The sequence below is a fragment of the Athalia rosae genome, chromosome 1, assembly GCF_917208135.1.
Source record: "Athalia rosae chromosome 1, iyAthRosa1.1, whole genome shotgun sequence".
In the NCBI taxonomy this organism is placed as follows: Eukaryota; Metazoa; Arthropoda; class Insecta; order Hymenoptera; family Athaliidae; genus Athalia; species Athalia rosae.
The window spans coordinates 12,365,974-12,381,777 of NC_064026.1; the positions used below are offsets into that span (position 1 = coordinate 12,365,974).

At 44.5% G+C, this 15,804-nt stretch overlaps 3 protein-coding genes across 3 annotated transcripts in view; 2 read left to right on the plus strand and 1 right to left on the minus strand.

Moving 5' to 3' along the window:
• The window catches only part of LOC105687169 (myrosinase 1-like), a 34,878-nt gene extending 21,255 nt beyond the window's left edge, over positions 1-13,623 (minus strand). The window contains exon 1 of the mRNA XM_048648942.1: positions 13,400-13,623. The gene's annotated coding sequence lies outside the window, so the exon portion shown is untranslated. The remainder of the gene's footprint in view (positions 1-13,399) is intronic.
• Positions 8,978-11,825, plus strand: LOC112695026 (insulin-like growth factor-binding protein complex acid labile subunit). The gene is made up of 3 exons (XM_025746998.2): positions 8,978-11,219; positions 11,296-11,389; positions 11,481-11,825. Exon 1 carries the CDS (start codon positions 9,034-9,036, stop codon positions 10,246-10,248), a length of 1,215 nt encoding a protein of 404 aa, XP_025602783.2. The 5' UTR covers positions 8,978-9,033; the 3' UTR covers positions 10,249-11,219; positions 11,296-11,389; positions 11,481-11,825.
• A 1,311-nt stretch (positions 13,624-14,934) lies between the features above and the next one.
• On the plus strand, positions 14,935-15,570 carry LOC125499728. Its single transcript, XM_048648954.1, has 3 exons — positions 14,935-15,113; positions 15,217-15,313; positions 15,394-15,570. Exons 1-3 carry the CDS (start codon positions 15,044-15,046, stop codon positions 15,494-15,496), a joined length of 270 nt encoding a protein of 89 aa, XP_048504911.1. The 5' UTR covers positions 14,935-15,043; the 3' UTR covers positions 15,497-15,570.
• Positions 15,571-15,804: the final 234 nt, after the last annotated feature.

The following is a 15,804-nucleotide window of genomic DNA, read 5'->3' on the forward strand; positions in this document are numbered from 1 at the left end:
ATTACGCGTCACCTTGAATTGCGGAAATCGACGAACGGATATTGAAAACAAAATTCTTCTTCTCTCTTTCCCGTACGATGAAATATCCGGAGATTGTAGGAAAGTATCGAAAAGGAACGTGACATAATGATTACATAAAAATTCGCCAAAACCGAAAAAGCCGCTGCCGGGTACTTTTACCCTTACGGGAACTTTTTTGACTCGTACGCGTGTATCTCGATAACGCAGCGATATTGATAAAGAGATCATTGATAGCCTCATCCTCTTATTTTCATGGGGCAAAAAAATTCGCCGAGGCATTCAGCTTTTATTCACATTTTTGAATTCGCCAATCTCTTTACCTGCGGGTTATATACAAAGGATATTTACCTACAACCACAGATACTCCGAACATCTACAACTATTTCTCTGAATGGGAATAGATCTGCTGCAGGTATATTTCACATTTTCATAATTTATTATCCCTGTGCCTGCAGGGCGCTACTGGTATAAGAAAAAAATAAAAAAAAATTATGCATTACGTCCGAGGCAAAATTCGGCTTTGCGGCTCCGTGTTCGAGCTCCGAGCCATTTCAACGCGACCGAGAAGGCTTCCCGGAAACCACATCAAACGATGGCACACTCCCGTCTACCGCCATCCCCTTTCGGTCACATGTTCAGCTGTAAGGGTATAGCATTACCCCCGTGTCGTACCTACACCCGTTCGCGTATTCGTACAAAGTGGGTTACAAAACGATGACGATGGAATTCGGAATTCCAATGAAAACTGTACGACGCGAGCCCACCGATCCGTGACCGTAACGTGAAAAACGTGATGTACGCAGTTGGTTCTGTACCGAAAGTAACAGCTCTCAAAATTTACCTTTTCCTCGTTAACGACACAACGGGAAAGTCGAGGTCAGCGATTCGGTGGTGAGTCGCGATGGTTTTGAACAACGTATGTACAGGTAGCTTCTGCGACAGGTACACGTACATAGGTATACCTAGACGCTACTTAACTCGTGAAGGTGCCACTCATCCAACGGGCCACGGCGCGGCGTCCCGACGAAGGCGCGTCTGGAGTGATCTCGACGTTAGACCCCCTCGAGACTCGAGCTTTCCTCACTGGATTATTAACAAGAGTCACAGACCCCCCAACCACCCACCCACCCACCTTTTCTCCCACCACCACCACCCGCGATTAATCGATATTACGTAAAAACAATTTCGAGTTTGCTTTTTCCGTGTTTTCCATGTGAAGCGATCATTCGATTCGTTCACATGAGTACGTACATTCCCGTTTTTTTCACACCAATATTGCGGGGGGATTGAACGAAAAAATAAACTGGCTGTAGCGTTCGATTGAAAGTACAGTAGTAAGAGAAAAACTTAAACGCCGGACGTTCATCTGGTTTTCTTTTCTTTTATTTTTATTTTTATTTTTTTATTTTTTTTCAACCATCGCTGATATAATACTCAATAGCGTCGTTGCATCGGTGCCAAGTGCTCCGCCATTGTTGGCCGCAGTTATTACGACGCGATTGTTAACTTTACCACATTAAAACCCTCCTGCAATTTTGCACGAGTTGGTGAGCCGGGTAACGGGTGCCAAAACGGATATCAATTTGGTCCGCGCTGCGATTATAAGTTACCCCTATAGAACCTGGTCTGCACAGACGCCGTTGCAAGAACAATTCCGTGTACTGTTCGTGGTTACGATAAAGTTTAACGAAAAGTCGATCGTTTCAACGGAACGAGAGAGAAGAGAGAAGAAAGAAATTGAATGAGATTTCATCACAGATTTTCCGAGGTGCCGATTTCTTACCATAACGGAAGATCCAAAGGAACGCTCACTTCCGTTGGAGGAGGATGTGTAACCACGGCGGTAGATGGAAGCGCGCCGCGGTTCAACGAGTGAAGCGAATTTCTCGGTGGAACTTTTCCACCTCCGCGGGTAGTTTCCCGGATCCTTTATCCCTTCAAGGCACGTTGCAAAGGCTTTACTACCATGAAACGAGCTTAGTCGAGTAGGTAATGAAACTATCAGGTACGTTGAGTTATACGTAGCTTTGGTAGTGCTACTCGCGGCGTGTATAGGTACGTAGTGTACGTAGCGTACGTAGTGTACGCCGGACCCGATATCTTCGAGGGTAATAGCGCGCCACTTCGCTCGGTGGCAACTATTTGTCTGCATTGCCGTCTGTGCGATTAAGACACTTACGCGATTAAATCCCACTGCCGGACGTGCGTTCGTGTCCGTGTTCACCTCCACAGGGAGAGTAGACGAGCCGCAGATCTCGCGTATCGTTCTCTCCTTGTGTCTGTGCGGTAGACAGGCGTGGTCAGACGGCAAAAGTAAAAAATATCGCGAGACGCGCGCCACGGGGAGATCGAAGACCCGATTGTTCGCTTCCCGAAGGATTAAATATCGCTCGAATCACACCCAACCCTTCGCGGCCACGCTTTATGCGACCATCGCCGAAAACCGATTTGAATTCGAGAAACCGACCCTTTGTATCTTATCTGATTTGTCCTGCGCCGCGGCTCAAATGCCCAATAGTCATAACGTCGGATCAAGTTTTGGAGGAAAAAGGTCGCCTCTCATTCGATTTAATTCATTTTAATTTCTCAAGAATCTGAAGTAGTGAAATTACACGAACTGCCAAGCCGCAGGTTGCGGGCTCTGATCCTTTCGAAAATTCAAGGTACTTTCAACGGCAGAGATATCGCACCGTTCGAAATATTATCAGCACTCGTGTATACGTACAGCGTTTCTGGTTCGGCTAGGAGGTTCATTTATGGGAATCGGATGCGCGAAGCGCCGTGGACAGTTTAGACGAAAAGTTTTGTTCAGCGGCACGTAAACTGCCTCGCCGATAAGACCGGGCTATAGTGTACCGTTGCACCGTTGTGCTGATTTTTCGCAAGATATCTTTGAAAAAGCTCCCTAGACTTGGCTCCGATACACCTTATAACTCATACCCAAACTATACCACCGAACGTAAAGCTATTAAATTTCAGTTTACGAAGATACGTTGGGGATGGTTGGGGCCTGTCCGCTGAGAATCGCGCCCACCCAGATAAACCCTCTTCGATCGCTCCGGGTAAGCAATGGAAAGAAGAAAAGAGAAAACTATGAGCGCCAACGTACGCTGTGCGAAGGGAAAAAGTCCTCTTCCTTTGAGGTGAAATATAATACATACAATATTATTTATCAAGTGGATTATGTCGAGAGAATTTTTCTTTGGAGAAACGGAAGTTGAGTCGCGGTAAGTCGCGCATAGGGCGAAGAAACTTGTTCCGTAAGTAGTTTCCGCGGCGTCTTTCGTTTAGAAGGTATAACCTGCGGTCTGGTAGGACGTCCCGTTTCTACGTTGCCGTTTATTTCTATTTCTGTCCCTGTCTGTAGAGTATTTTGCCAGAATTTCCACGAAGGTAAAGTATTTACCAACAAACCACCCAGCAAGGCCAGAGGCAGTTTCCGTATAGTCGTATCATGTAGGTTAATGTCGCGTAAGACTGGCTAAATGCATTCCTAGAGTACCTAGCGGGACCTTATCGCGCCGTAGGACTCGTCGGCTTACTTGGATTGTTTCGTTATTACCGTATAAACTCCATCGGCGTAAATTAGAGAACTAGCTCCGAAGTCAAATAAGTGGAGCGCCGTGAATCACCGAATCCTTCACCCTGATTAATTTCATCCCCGTTCCGTTCCGAACGCTGCCAAAAGAATCCCTTGTGCCTCGTGCCTTATTTGTCCGTCGGGAGAACGTCGAGGGCTAATATCGTCCGCTCGGAGGTAAGATCAGAAGAAAATTCGAGCACGATGTTATGCGGGGTATGTTTTTCCAATGTCAACAACTCACACGGCAGAATTCAATAAATCCAGACTTTAATGGTGCACAATCAGTGCTTTCAGACGTCGCTTTACTTCTCTCACGGTCGAATAGTTTCCTTTATCCCCGCTGACCCCAAAGACGAAAAGATTTGGACGAACGGCAGAGTTAGGACACAAACCGTACCCTTATTCGCATCTCAGAATCCTACATTACTTCTGCTTTTGCTTTTGCTTTTTCTGCCCGCAATTTATATTCAGAATATACCATCCGACGTACCGAACCACCGCGTTATTTTCCACTGGAAAGCATTTGAATAGAAAACATTTACCCTACATAAACTTTTTGCATCATAAACGAGAACTCCACCGCATATATATATGTATAATACATCTCCCGACCATCGCGTTCGAGAATTAATACATTACACGCATATATCCGCCGATTTATCCATACCCTTCGTACGTTTGGTGGCCTTTTTCGCCTGCCATTCGTTGCTGTTTGGGATGTAAAAAAATGTATTCAGTGGTTACCGTGTAAAGGGATTCTGGAAGAAAAAGTCATTTTTGTCCCCGAAAAGATCGAAGACGAACTTGCCTGGTCGTTACACGGTGGTACCATGAACTAGCCGGTCCAGAAGAAACACCAAAGTGGTCATTTGTTCGGTGTGTCCGGGGAGGAGGTAACGGCACTGTTAATCACTTCTCTGATGCATCGATAACGAGAAACACCCGCTCAATCGGATAACGGCAATCGATTAGCGGAAGAATCATTGCCGCGTTTAACTCAAGTTCAAAGATTTTTTGTTTCGGACGGTCTTCTCCAGACATACAACCGGATACCTCCGTAGCGATTCGGAGAACTAGATGAGGAAAGTGACGAAAAAGTATGTTCGACTCGCGTAGCCGCTGCGGGTAGAATGAGGATTAACGGTGAGGAAAAGCGCTATAAGAATTGTTGGAAAAAGTCAGTCGGCTTTGACCGAGCTCGATCAAACTTTTCTCCCCTCTGCACGCCGCGTCGCACAATCAGCGGGTCGTCGTTGGTGCATCGGCAAAAGCTTCGTCGGTTCATTTCAAATTCTCTGAAACGAACAATAATTTCTGATTCCCAAAAATGGATGCGAAAGCAATTGTCGCGGTGGATATAGGTATGGCGAAGATATTCCGTAGAGTAGAAGCTTCCGCGCTGCTTCGTCGCGGCGGTTGCCAAGAATGTTGCCGGCTATTGTTTTAGAATGTTAGTTTTGCAACTGGGATCGACGTCAAATAGAATAGGATATTTCCATTGGGGATTCCCAGAGCAACTTATTACCGTCTACTTCCGGCAACGCGTTTTGCACGTGCGCCATGAGATATGTGCGCTCGACACACAATACCTAGTTTTCGCGATGAGGAATATTTTTTTTTTTTCATTCTTTTTCTTTTTTTAAACGAATAAATAAATAAGGCATAGCACTCGCATCGCGGTAAGGTAGGCAGCAAGCAAAAGCTGCGGGGGAAAAGCTGTACCCATAGAGAAGGAGAAATGTCCCCAGCGAATTTTTACCGGGCATGCAAATACTTTTAGAACGTGTTTGCGGATAAACAAAACGTTCGTAATCCCAGCAGAGCGTTCACGTGTATGTTCGCTTTGTTGTAATAAGCGCGCGAGGAAAGGAATAGGGAAAAGAAAGAATTATGGCACAGAAAAGAAGAGTGTAAAAAAAGTAAAAAATTCTACGCAGTGTGGCAAAGGAGGCAAAGAAAGAATCGTCGTTATACCGTTTCAATTTGTAAAATCCAGCAAACGAGATCCCAAAGGAATTGAATAATCTTAGTGTCGATAACACGTTTGTAAGATTTATAAAAAAAAGAGAGAGAAAAAGAAGAACATCTTCAGTAAATTCCACTTTGGTTTGGATTTTGGTGCATTTTTCGCTACTCATTTTCTTGTGCAATAAGATAATGGTGGAGGAAAGTGCAAATGACCGAGCGGGAATCGAATCTTATTTTGTTCCTCTTTGTTTTTCTGCAATCAGACGACGCAGGCTCAAATTATAACGAAATATGAAAGAGGAATTTCTTTCATCTATCTATTTTTCTATTTTTATAGATTACGGCCTGAAAAATATGTTGGCTATAGGGGGGGCTGGAGGATTTCAAACTGTAAAAAATAGAACATACCGCTGCACGTTATCTCTTTTTTCCGCTTTCCTCTTTGACAAACTCGTGCCGGACGTGACGTCATGTATGTTTCGTGATCGTAATAAAACAAGGGAATTATTTTCCCCACGTGACGTGATAAAGCCGTGCAATTCATGGCAACGGTAACGATGATTGCTTCGTTTCACGGTGTCTGTGACATCATCACGTGGTAACTCCGGTTACAGACTAACATTTTCACAAGAATACTTTTGACGATCATCTCACGTATGATTGGATAAGTTTCCTCTGAATTTACCGGCTTAATTTGAAGATTTCGTTTGAAAAATCCAAACTCATCTCTTGATACGTACGGCGCGGTGTGACGTTACCGCTACTATATCACCGGTGGACTTGACGTTGAACTTATTTCCCCGTGGCGATTGACTAGATTTAGATTTACTTTGGATCTGTGCAATTTTGTGTGCGAATTGTTATGTAAGGAACGGAATATTGCAGCAAGGATAATTGACCGTAGTTGTAAAACTCTAACTTCTACCGTGCACCGTGAAAATGGGCCGTCTTGATTGCGGAGTATTCAAGAAATTTCTTAATCAAATTACACGCGTTCACCATCTGGCAATACTTCGCCTGAATTCACCTTAGAGAGTCGCCAGAATTCCGCCGCTCTAAGATGGATAAAAGCTCTTTCTGGAAACTGTGAGACTAATATGGGGGAAGAAACCTACGTCGGAAATTCCTCGATCCCCGTGCACTTCCTCTGTCCTAGCCGAAGCCAAAAGGAGAAAAAAATCGTAGACGTGAAAATAATAGATGAACTGAAAAGTTCGGAGTAGTTTCAGAACGGATCAGAGCTTCAATTGTCATTCGTGTACACGTACAATTTAAATCGGATCGAAACTCCATGAATTTTAAAAAGAATATAGGTATGGCTTAAGCATGACGATGGATTTGAATAATCGTCCGAGAGTTACGGTACACGCGCGTATCGAAAAAGTTTATGTGACATATTCTTTGTTGCGCGACGTTCATCGTGCAAAATGTTTGACGTTCAAGTGTTCTTCTCCATCAACATTGCACAGATGTGCTTGAATCAAAAATGACATCGAGATCGAGACGCGCGAGGCAAACGTCGATATTGTCCGTCGAGTTGTCAGTGCATTCGGAGGAAACTTGGGGGTCGATATCTCCGGCAGAAATTGCAGAACTTGCAGCTCTAGAAACGTTGAGAATAGCTGCAGTAGGACCATAATAATCGCTTCTACACTTGTCGCCTTTGTTATTCACTTTCGGGTTTGCGTTTTGTACAATCGAACGAAACTCCTTTCGGTTTTTTTTTTTTTTTTTGTCATCTGGACAGTTCTTAACGACGAAAACGTTGGATGTTACAAGGTAGATACGAGCCAGTGTAGATAGTGCGCGAGAAGTAAGTATAGTGAGGGAAAAACGACAAGCCTAGCGCGTGGTTTGAAAACTCGTTCAAGCTGTCCTGCAGATATTTTAATAAATTTTATCCCCGACTCCGGATCTAGGTACAGGAAAGTTTTTAAAAAGTTTTTACTCGAAGATGAGTAAAATAACTGAACGCCCTAGGCGCATCGTTAAAAACTTGAAAAAGTTACGTTGTTAAAAGTACACGCGCTTTCAAGTCAATAATTTTGTAATACTTGTACGTGGCTGCAGTTTTTTTGTTTTTGAAGCGAAGCAACGCGGCACCCCGTGTCCGTAGAAAATATGGCGTCGTATTCAAAAAAATGAGAATCCCCAAATGGAAAGGATAAATGATACGCCCTCGGCCGGCTCCTCTTCTCTAGCTTTTCAGTTGGAATTGTTTTTGGATCTTGGCAAAGGTGGTGTGCAGGTGTTCCGTTCTCTCGCATTTCACCTCGTGACATTTTTACAGCATCCCATACGTCTGCGTTTACAATCCCTCCTCCGCGGGGCAACCGTTGCAGTCACAGAGGGCCGGAGGAGGAGATTATATGCGGTGGATACGAAAACATCGTTGCGGCACTCGGCGTGCCACTTGGATACCGGCGTGAAGGTATAAGGAAAGGAGTCGTTCGGGGCGTAACTTCGCCGAGAAATGAAAATTTATATTCTCCTATTTCTCGTTAGATACGATCGCCGTGGCGATACGCAACGAGCGTGATATCGACAGCTTCGATAAGTGAAGCGCTCCGCCGATGCCCGAAAGAAGGAATTTTTCTTACTCCGGCACCGGGCGAGGGAAGTGGATGCAAAATTGACGAAAGGCAGACGGAGCGATTCAGCCATTCCGAAAACTCGGAAATGGGGGAAAGTAGTGAAACAAGAGAAGAACGGCACACGGAACGAACGAAAGAAGGAATCAGGAGTCTCTTCCCTGGTCTGAATTCGTTATTGGTTCACGCCTCGGGACACCTAGAGGACCGAGCGAAACAATATGTATCCGAAATGAGGTAGAAGAGTAGGTAAAAGAAACGGAAAGGCGACCGTTCGAGGTGGAGGGAAAGGGAAAATAGAGGGACGAAGAAGACACGCTTTCGGTCGTTACGGTGAGTCGCGAGTCCCGGGCTTATACGTTTCGCTCTACCCTGCGAGACATGAATTTAACATCCTCGTGAATTGAATTACGCGTTGAACGCAGTGGGTTCCTACCTCCGCTCCACTCTGCTTTTGCTGAGGCGTTATCTCGGTCCCTGCGTCTCTGTAGACACCCCTGATTTCCTTGGGGTCGTAGTATTTAAGAATCCGACATGAGACGCGCGCCGGAACTGAGCGATTCTCCACTTCGGTTAATGCGCGCTTCCTTCAATTTTAATCTCTCTCTCTCTCTCTCCCTCTCTCCCTCTCTAGTCCCCGCGCCGACTTCCGATGCGAAATTTCTTATCGAGTCATATTCACCACCGTTGTGCCCGATCATATTTTCGAGGGCCATTGCGCAGCGTCCAAATCGTCGTACGCCGTAGAGGTCTCGTAATTAGACACGTCCGAGATAGAGTCCGAAGGTTATTAGGTCAACGAGATAACCGTGAGTCGTAGAATCGTACCGAGTATAGCGTCGGGTATCTTATCCGTTTCAGTTTCTCGCAATGAACTACTTGCGGAGTTTGTTCTTGTTGGAAGTAGCTACGTTTGCTTTTGGGGCGTCGCTCTGTTGCACGGAAGAGGGCGATTCGGCACCCTTGCTCGGTTATAAGTTGAACATCCTCGAAGGTGTTTTGATAAGCGTAACGGACGCGAGAGCCAGTATCCTGGACTTGAGGGACGGAGAGGCCTTGGCGGGTATTCAAGAACGGGCTTTCGCCGAGTGCGCGAACGTCCGGGAGCTGTTGTTGTCGGATAACCACATCGCCCAGCGTTTGAAGGAACGTCATTTTCTCGGACTTGTGCGCCTCAAAAAATTGATAATCAACAACAGCTCGGTAAGAGGTGTCGAACCCGGAGCCTTCGCCGCATCTTCCGAATTGGAGGAGCTTCATCTGGCCGAGAATCGTATACCGAATATCAGGGAGAACACATTCAGAGGTGTACCGCATCTCCTTCACCTCGACGTCTCGAGAAACGTGATCCGGCAGATAGACGACGGGGCATTCGATGGACTGGGAGAATTGAAGGAACTATACCTCAGGGGAAATCGCATTCGGAGCATCGGCGCTCTGACCTTCCGAGGTCTGCAAAATCTGCAATGGCTGCATTTGGGAGAGAATGAAATAGCGCGCATCGAAGAGCGAGCCTTTGGAGCACTGTCGAAACTTGGTGGAATTTATCTGGCCTTTAACAGTATTTCCGCTGTGCCGGAAAACGTTTTCGTTGATATCCCTTGTCTCACCGATCTCTACCTCGCTTATAACAAGCTCACTCATTTGCGAAGGGAAAGTTTCACGGGGGTTGGTTCGCTCAAATATCTGGACATCGGCAACAACCTGATAGGGGCTATCGACAAAGACGCGTTTATCGGACTGTCGAATCTCCGGACGTTACGGTTGTCCGGCAACAGAATATCAACGATTCACGTCAATCTGTCAGCCGAGGCCGTCGACTTGCTCCAAAATCAGCAGATGCCGATCGTCTCCCAAGACTCTTTCAGGGGATTGTACAATCTGAAAACCCTGTTGTTAGCTCGTAATCAAATTTCCGTGCTCCCCTACGCGGCGTTCAAAGAACTTCGGGGTCTCAAGTATCTCGATTTGTCCGAGAATCAGCTACACACGATAAAGAGGTGCGCTCTGAACGGCATCGAACAGTACATACAGATCAATCTCAGCGGAAACGACGTCACTACGGTAGAACCGTTGCGATGTTGACGCGCGTATATGATCACTCTCAAAGATATTTCCTTCGTTACCGTTCTACATCCACGATACGTTCTGCAGCGGGTCTGACTTACCACCGACGAAAAAACGAATAGAGGGGGAAGAATCGGGAAACGTTAGGAAATAGTTACAAATGTGGAACAAATTTTGCGACAGCTTCGATAACCGATAAAAAAAGAAGATGAAGTAGTATTTGAGCAGAAATAAACAACTTTCAAGAAAAATAATCAGATTCCGGAAAACTACTAAACGAGTTACATCTATTTATCAATGCAAACTAACACGTATATTATCGTATATTGATATTAATGTTAAATGAGGAATGACGTCAATGACGAATCGATTAATCGTTCAACTCGATGGACGGGTTTTTTTTTTTTTTATCAATTCTTCACTTCTCGTACCGAGTCTGATGCATTGATCGGTTATTTCACTGAAAATCGATGAACGGTGATACGGTGAGACAATCGACTGAAACTGCTCACTGAAATTGAGTTCTCTCCTTTCATTCGAGAATCACCGAAATTTTCAGAACGCATTATCACGTACAACGTGCACATTACTCGTATTACTTAACCAACGGTATTTTTTATCGAGATATTCCGATAACATCTGTGACTTAAAAGACTCCGTCGAGTCTGAGGTCATCTTACTATAGATACGATGCGTTAATAATTGAGCGAGTAGTCAGTGATTTTCTCGGAAACGGTTTATCGTCGTCCCTGAGCTCATGATCAACGGGGCAAGCGATCTCGAACCTGATATATCAATTCTCCAACTGAAATTTTAGCCATTAGAATCGTTCTCTCGCCGAAGACCAGACATCCCGGAACGTTGCCGTTCGCTCGATCCAAGTTTTCGAATCGAAATAAGTTCGCACGCTTGCAACAACATGAAGTTCGTCGCATTGTTCGTCGTTCTTCTGATTTTCGTCGATCTGTCCGTGCAGATTCCCAAACTAGGTAAATCGATCTATCCCACTATATTTTCGCGATCAAGTTCAAAGAACCCTCTGCGACATACTTGAAAATTTTCCAGTCAACTGCCCGCCCGATTTCGTGCTCTCGGAATCGATGAGAAACGGATGCGGGGTACTAACTTGTACCGGAAGACACAGTGTCAGCGGTGTCGGGTAAGTGATTCGGTAAATTCTTCATTTTTCCAATCGCCCCGCTCATATCCGGTAACGATACCTTTCTACTTTGATTATTATTGTTACACAGATGCGGCGTTTGGCAATGCCAGGAAGGAAAACAACTGAGTTACATAAACTCGGACAATTCCAAACCATATCCAGATTGTTGTGGCGGACCAGTTTGCGCAGATTAGAAGAAAACGGACGAGAAAAAAATTTACACACGTACATAGATAATAGTGAAATGCATATTCAGCAATACCGTGAATTGGGCCGAATCAGCGGGAATTGAATGAAGATAAATTGCCCAGGGCCATGAATATATATTACATGTAGCCGACCGAACATATTTGTCGTAGTGTATAAACTATACGTTTAAAAAACAAGGGAACAAAATACTATAGAATAAAATAAACAAGGACTATAAAATGAGTTTGCATAGTTTTGTTTATTCGAATTGATTACCTTCGTGTATTGTATGTGTGTACGTAGTATATGCTTTCTTGCGACTCGTTTGTTATACACTCGCATGTAGCATACAACCGGCTGATTCGTGAACGGTGCAACATCACGACGAGTAACGAATAGTGGGTTGGGTTTGACCATCGCATAAAATCGGGGCAGCTGGGTATTAAAGGCAACATCAGCCTCGCAAATCTTGTTTAAATGTAAAGTGAGGATACTCGTGCGCCCGAGAAGGAATCATGGAGCCATGTAACCATACAACCATGAAACCGTGTAACGTACCATGGAACCGCGGCGGGACGCCGAGAGACGACCGGTGGAAAGGGACATGCGGCGCTGAGGGGGAAAGGAGGGAGAAGGGAGGAAAGAGGAGGGAGGAGGGAGGAGGGTGATGACCACGAGCATTTGCATCTCCCTCGGCAGAGATACCACCGGTAAATATGCGCAGCTCGTTACCCAACCAACTGGCAGGACTGCTCCACCAGGACTAAAACTAGCTAGCCTCTGCTACAGATATACCCTGACCCAGCGCAATCCGATGCTAAAGGGAATCCAAGGTGTGCTCGAAAACAAAGCCAAGGCCGCGTTTATTTCTGTACTATTTTCAACCTTGTGTAACCCTTAGAATGCTGTGTTGTGAGTCCGTGTTCGAAGATAAATTGGGAATAAATTTATCAGCGAATCTTCCGATACAATAGATCCGTTGACAAAAAATTATCAAAGTTTTCAAAGTCACAACTCTCCTCTTCGATCGTATCAATTGATATCATCCCGAAGAGGATACAAATTTCTTGAACTCGATCCGATCGGGAAATATTTCCAACGAATCAACAAGCCTGTTAATCCTGTTGAGCCGTCGCATCGTTCGATCGGACGGATTAGACGCAAGTCCAACTCTAATGATTCACAATTGTGCATCTGACATTTTGCAATTAAACACACGCGGCAACGTCCACTCGGAAACACCCGGGAGAAAAAGCGTGTGTCATACAACTGACTGCGGGAAGTTTTCATAAAATTTGATATGAAACCCCCTTCAACACGAACCCACCCCACCAGTTTCAATCGGACTACAGAATTACAGCGGCTACGGAGCGGGAGACTACGCCAAAGGTGCGTCAACTCTTCCGAAATCACGACGGAAATTCTGCACAAATAAGGTTGGATTCGCACGCCTCGCAGAACGTCGTGAATTTGGACGCTGCTCTGACCTCGTCTCCCCATCTTTTTCCGTGGTTTGAATCCCGCTAAAGTTGATGATATTGCGACGTACGTGTTTGAAGTAGCGTATTTCAGATTTCTCGTCTCATTTTGCGGATTTATGTGGATGATATGATACGGTGAAAATGAAAGATGAAAGGCATAGCAACAAGGCTTACGAGAATTGCTAATTAATCACCTGGTTTCCGGTCGTGGGAAAATTAAAAGGCTGATATCGGTGCAGCGGTGAACAGGTACATAGACAGGTACGTATAGATACATGTGCACGTATGTATAGACGAAAATATGCAGCGGATATTACACATTAATTTTCATACGTACCTGTAGTAATTACCCAGTACCGGGTGACTCGATGGGAATCCGTCTCGGCAGAACGGCGGCAGCCACAAGAATGAGTTTTGTGACGAGAACTTGAACTGGAAACGAGTCACTGGAGATCGAAGATCACCGAGCAGCGGACGTAAGCTGTTGTCGGGGGCCAGGAAGCGTTCACAACAAATCTGAACTAGATCCGAACTAGAGCTCGAATGTTTGAACGTTGCGAGCGTCTCCCGCAAGTTTTGAATATAATATTTCGGTTTGCCTACTTCGTGCTCAACGATATCTCCCGGTATGACGTGTACATAGGAGCCAACCGAACCCCGCCTTCATAGTTACGCCCGTAGCTATGTTACTTCGTTCTGGACGGGGTTATACATATATTCTCTTTATGTATGTACACAGACCGTTCTGCATAATGTATGATCTGCACGAGGATAGGTTGTTAGCGATGCTACGGATACACGTATACCTTGAATGATTAAGGAATAATTTGGCGCGGCAGATGTAATAGATATTCAAAATATTAACACCCTGCTGGTTAGTATATGGAAATTGTATTAACGCAGCCGAAGACCCTTTCGCACGACCTATTCGTATACCTGACAATGAGTTTCTGAATTCTTACCGGGTTGGTATTAACGCCGCTGGGCTACGTAGCGGATTCACGTTTCATTTTGCCAAATTGCATAGTTATAATTTATGGAGAGCGCAAAAAATCAAAATCTATTACCACATTGCGCAGGCAATGTATCAACGTAAAAGACACCCATGTATTCTAGTCAAGATCCGTAGAATTTTTACTGCACGCGCGTTCACTGTTCCAAATTTTTACTGAAAGCTCTTGAATTTTTCGAATGACCTCATTCAAATTTTCGCAATCATGCAAGCAAATTTTTAACCGTCTCATTTTTTGAAAATTATTCTCCACCGCATTCTTTCAACAGAATCTCACTCCTCTATATCTCGGAGCCTGTTTGAAACACAAATTGACCTCACAATATTTTATTCCCGCCGAGTGAAAACAATCTCTTCGAAGAATCTGAAAACTTCGACAAATCAAGGTCGGATTTCAAGTACATGGTTGATATCTTGTATTATGTTTTTAATCGATAATAAATTTAAAAAAAAATCAATTCCACCGATCCGACGTGTTATCCTTCCGACTATCCTATGATTCCACTCGGCTTTTGGAACCGTGATGATTACCTACGCTTCTTCTGTTGTATGCTGAGAATTCTTCGACTTCAAATTTTCTCAAGTTACATATTAAAATTATACCAAACACTACTTGAGTTAGACCGCAGAGTCAATAATGGCGCGGCATCGGTGTACGGGTGTCGTGTAAATTGCGATTGATTGAATAATGACGAACGCACCGTGTGTTATTTGATTTTCATAACATCGACAACTTGTATCGGTACGGTGAGCTATTGAATTTAAATATTACGCAACACGGATGATGATGATGATGATGTATGCGATCATGCGCTCTTTAGTGCAAGGAGTAGTAGGAGCGATAATAAAATCCGGCTCATTCCGACCTTTCACAGTTTAATTACTGTGGTCGCAGTCAACTTTTGTCAGCCGACGAACCAGGTGCGAGTTACTTCTTTCCATTCGTCCTCACCAATTCAACGCAGAAAAATGAAGTTTCTCCTGAGTCTCGCTCTGATCCTGCTCGTCGTTAATTCGTCGATGCAACTCCCCGAATACAGTAAGTTTATCTTCAAATACCTTATATTCTCCCATCAAATTGAATTGAAAAAAAAAAGAAAGAAAAACACGAGATTCGGTGGAATATATTTCATGACTTTCAGAGAACTGCAACAGCGAATTTTTGGCAAAAAATCCTTCAATTGGTGTCGATTGCGGGGTTGTAACGTGCCACGAGGATAATACCATGACAGCAACGGGGTGAATATCATAATTCGATTTTGGTTGTATGATGATTTATAAATATGTGCTTTCTTCTTTTTATGATCTTATGAAAAAAGTTGCGGAATTTGGCGTTGCCAACCTGGTCAGCAAATCGGATACACCGAAGCAGACAGCTCTAAACCTTTCCCAAGCTGCTGCGGAGGTCCAATTTGTGCATGATTTTATTACGGACGAAAAATTATATGGAAAAACCGTACTCTAAGAACTTTGAAGAATAAATAATTGACCTGAAATATTGTGCTCTTACATCGTCTCGGAAGAGAAACGATACCCAAATATATGCCTTTCCAACATGCTATTTCGCCATTGGAATGTATGGGTTGCACACAATTTCCAAATCGTTTGGGAACGTTGTGATAGGAATTTTCCAAATTCTCCAAATTCGAATATTACGCCACTCTGACCTGAGTGAACGGAATTTTCCCTCCGCAATGTGCAACGAATTGTGGGAGGGGGTCTTCTGCTGT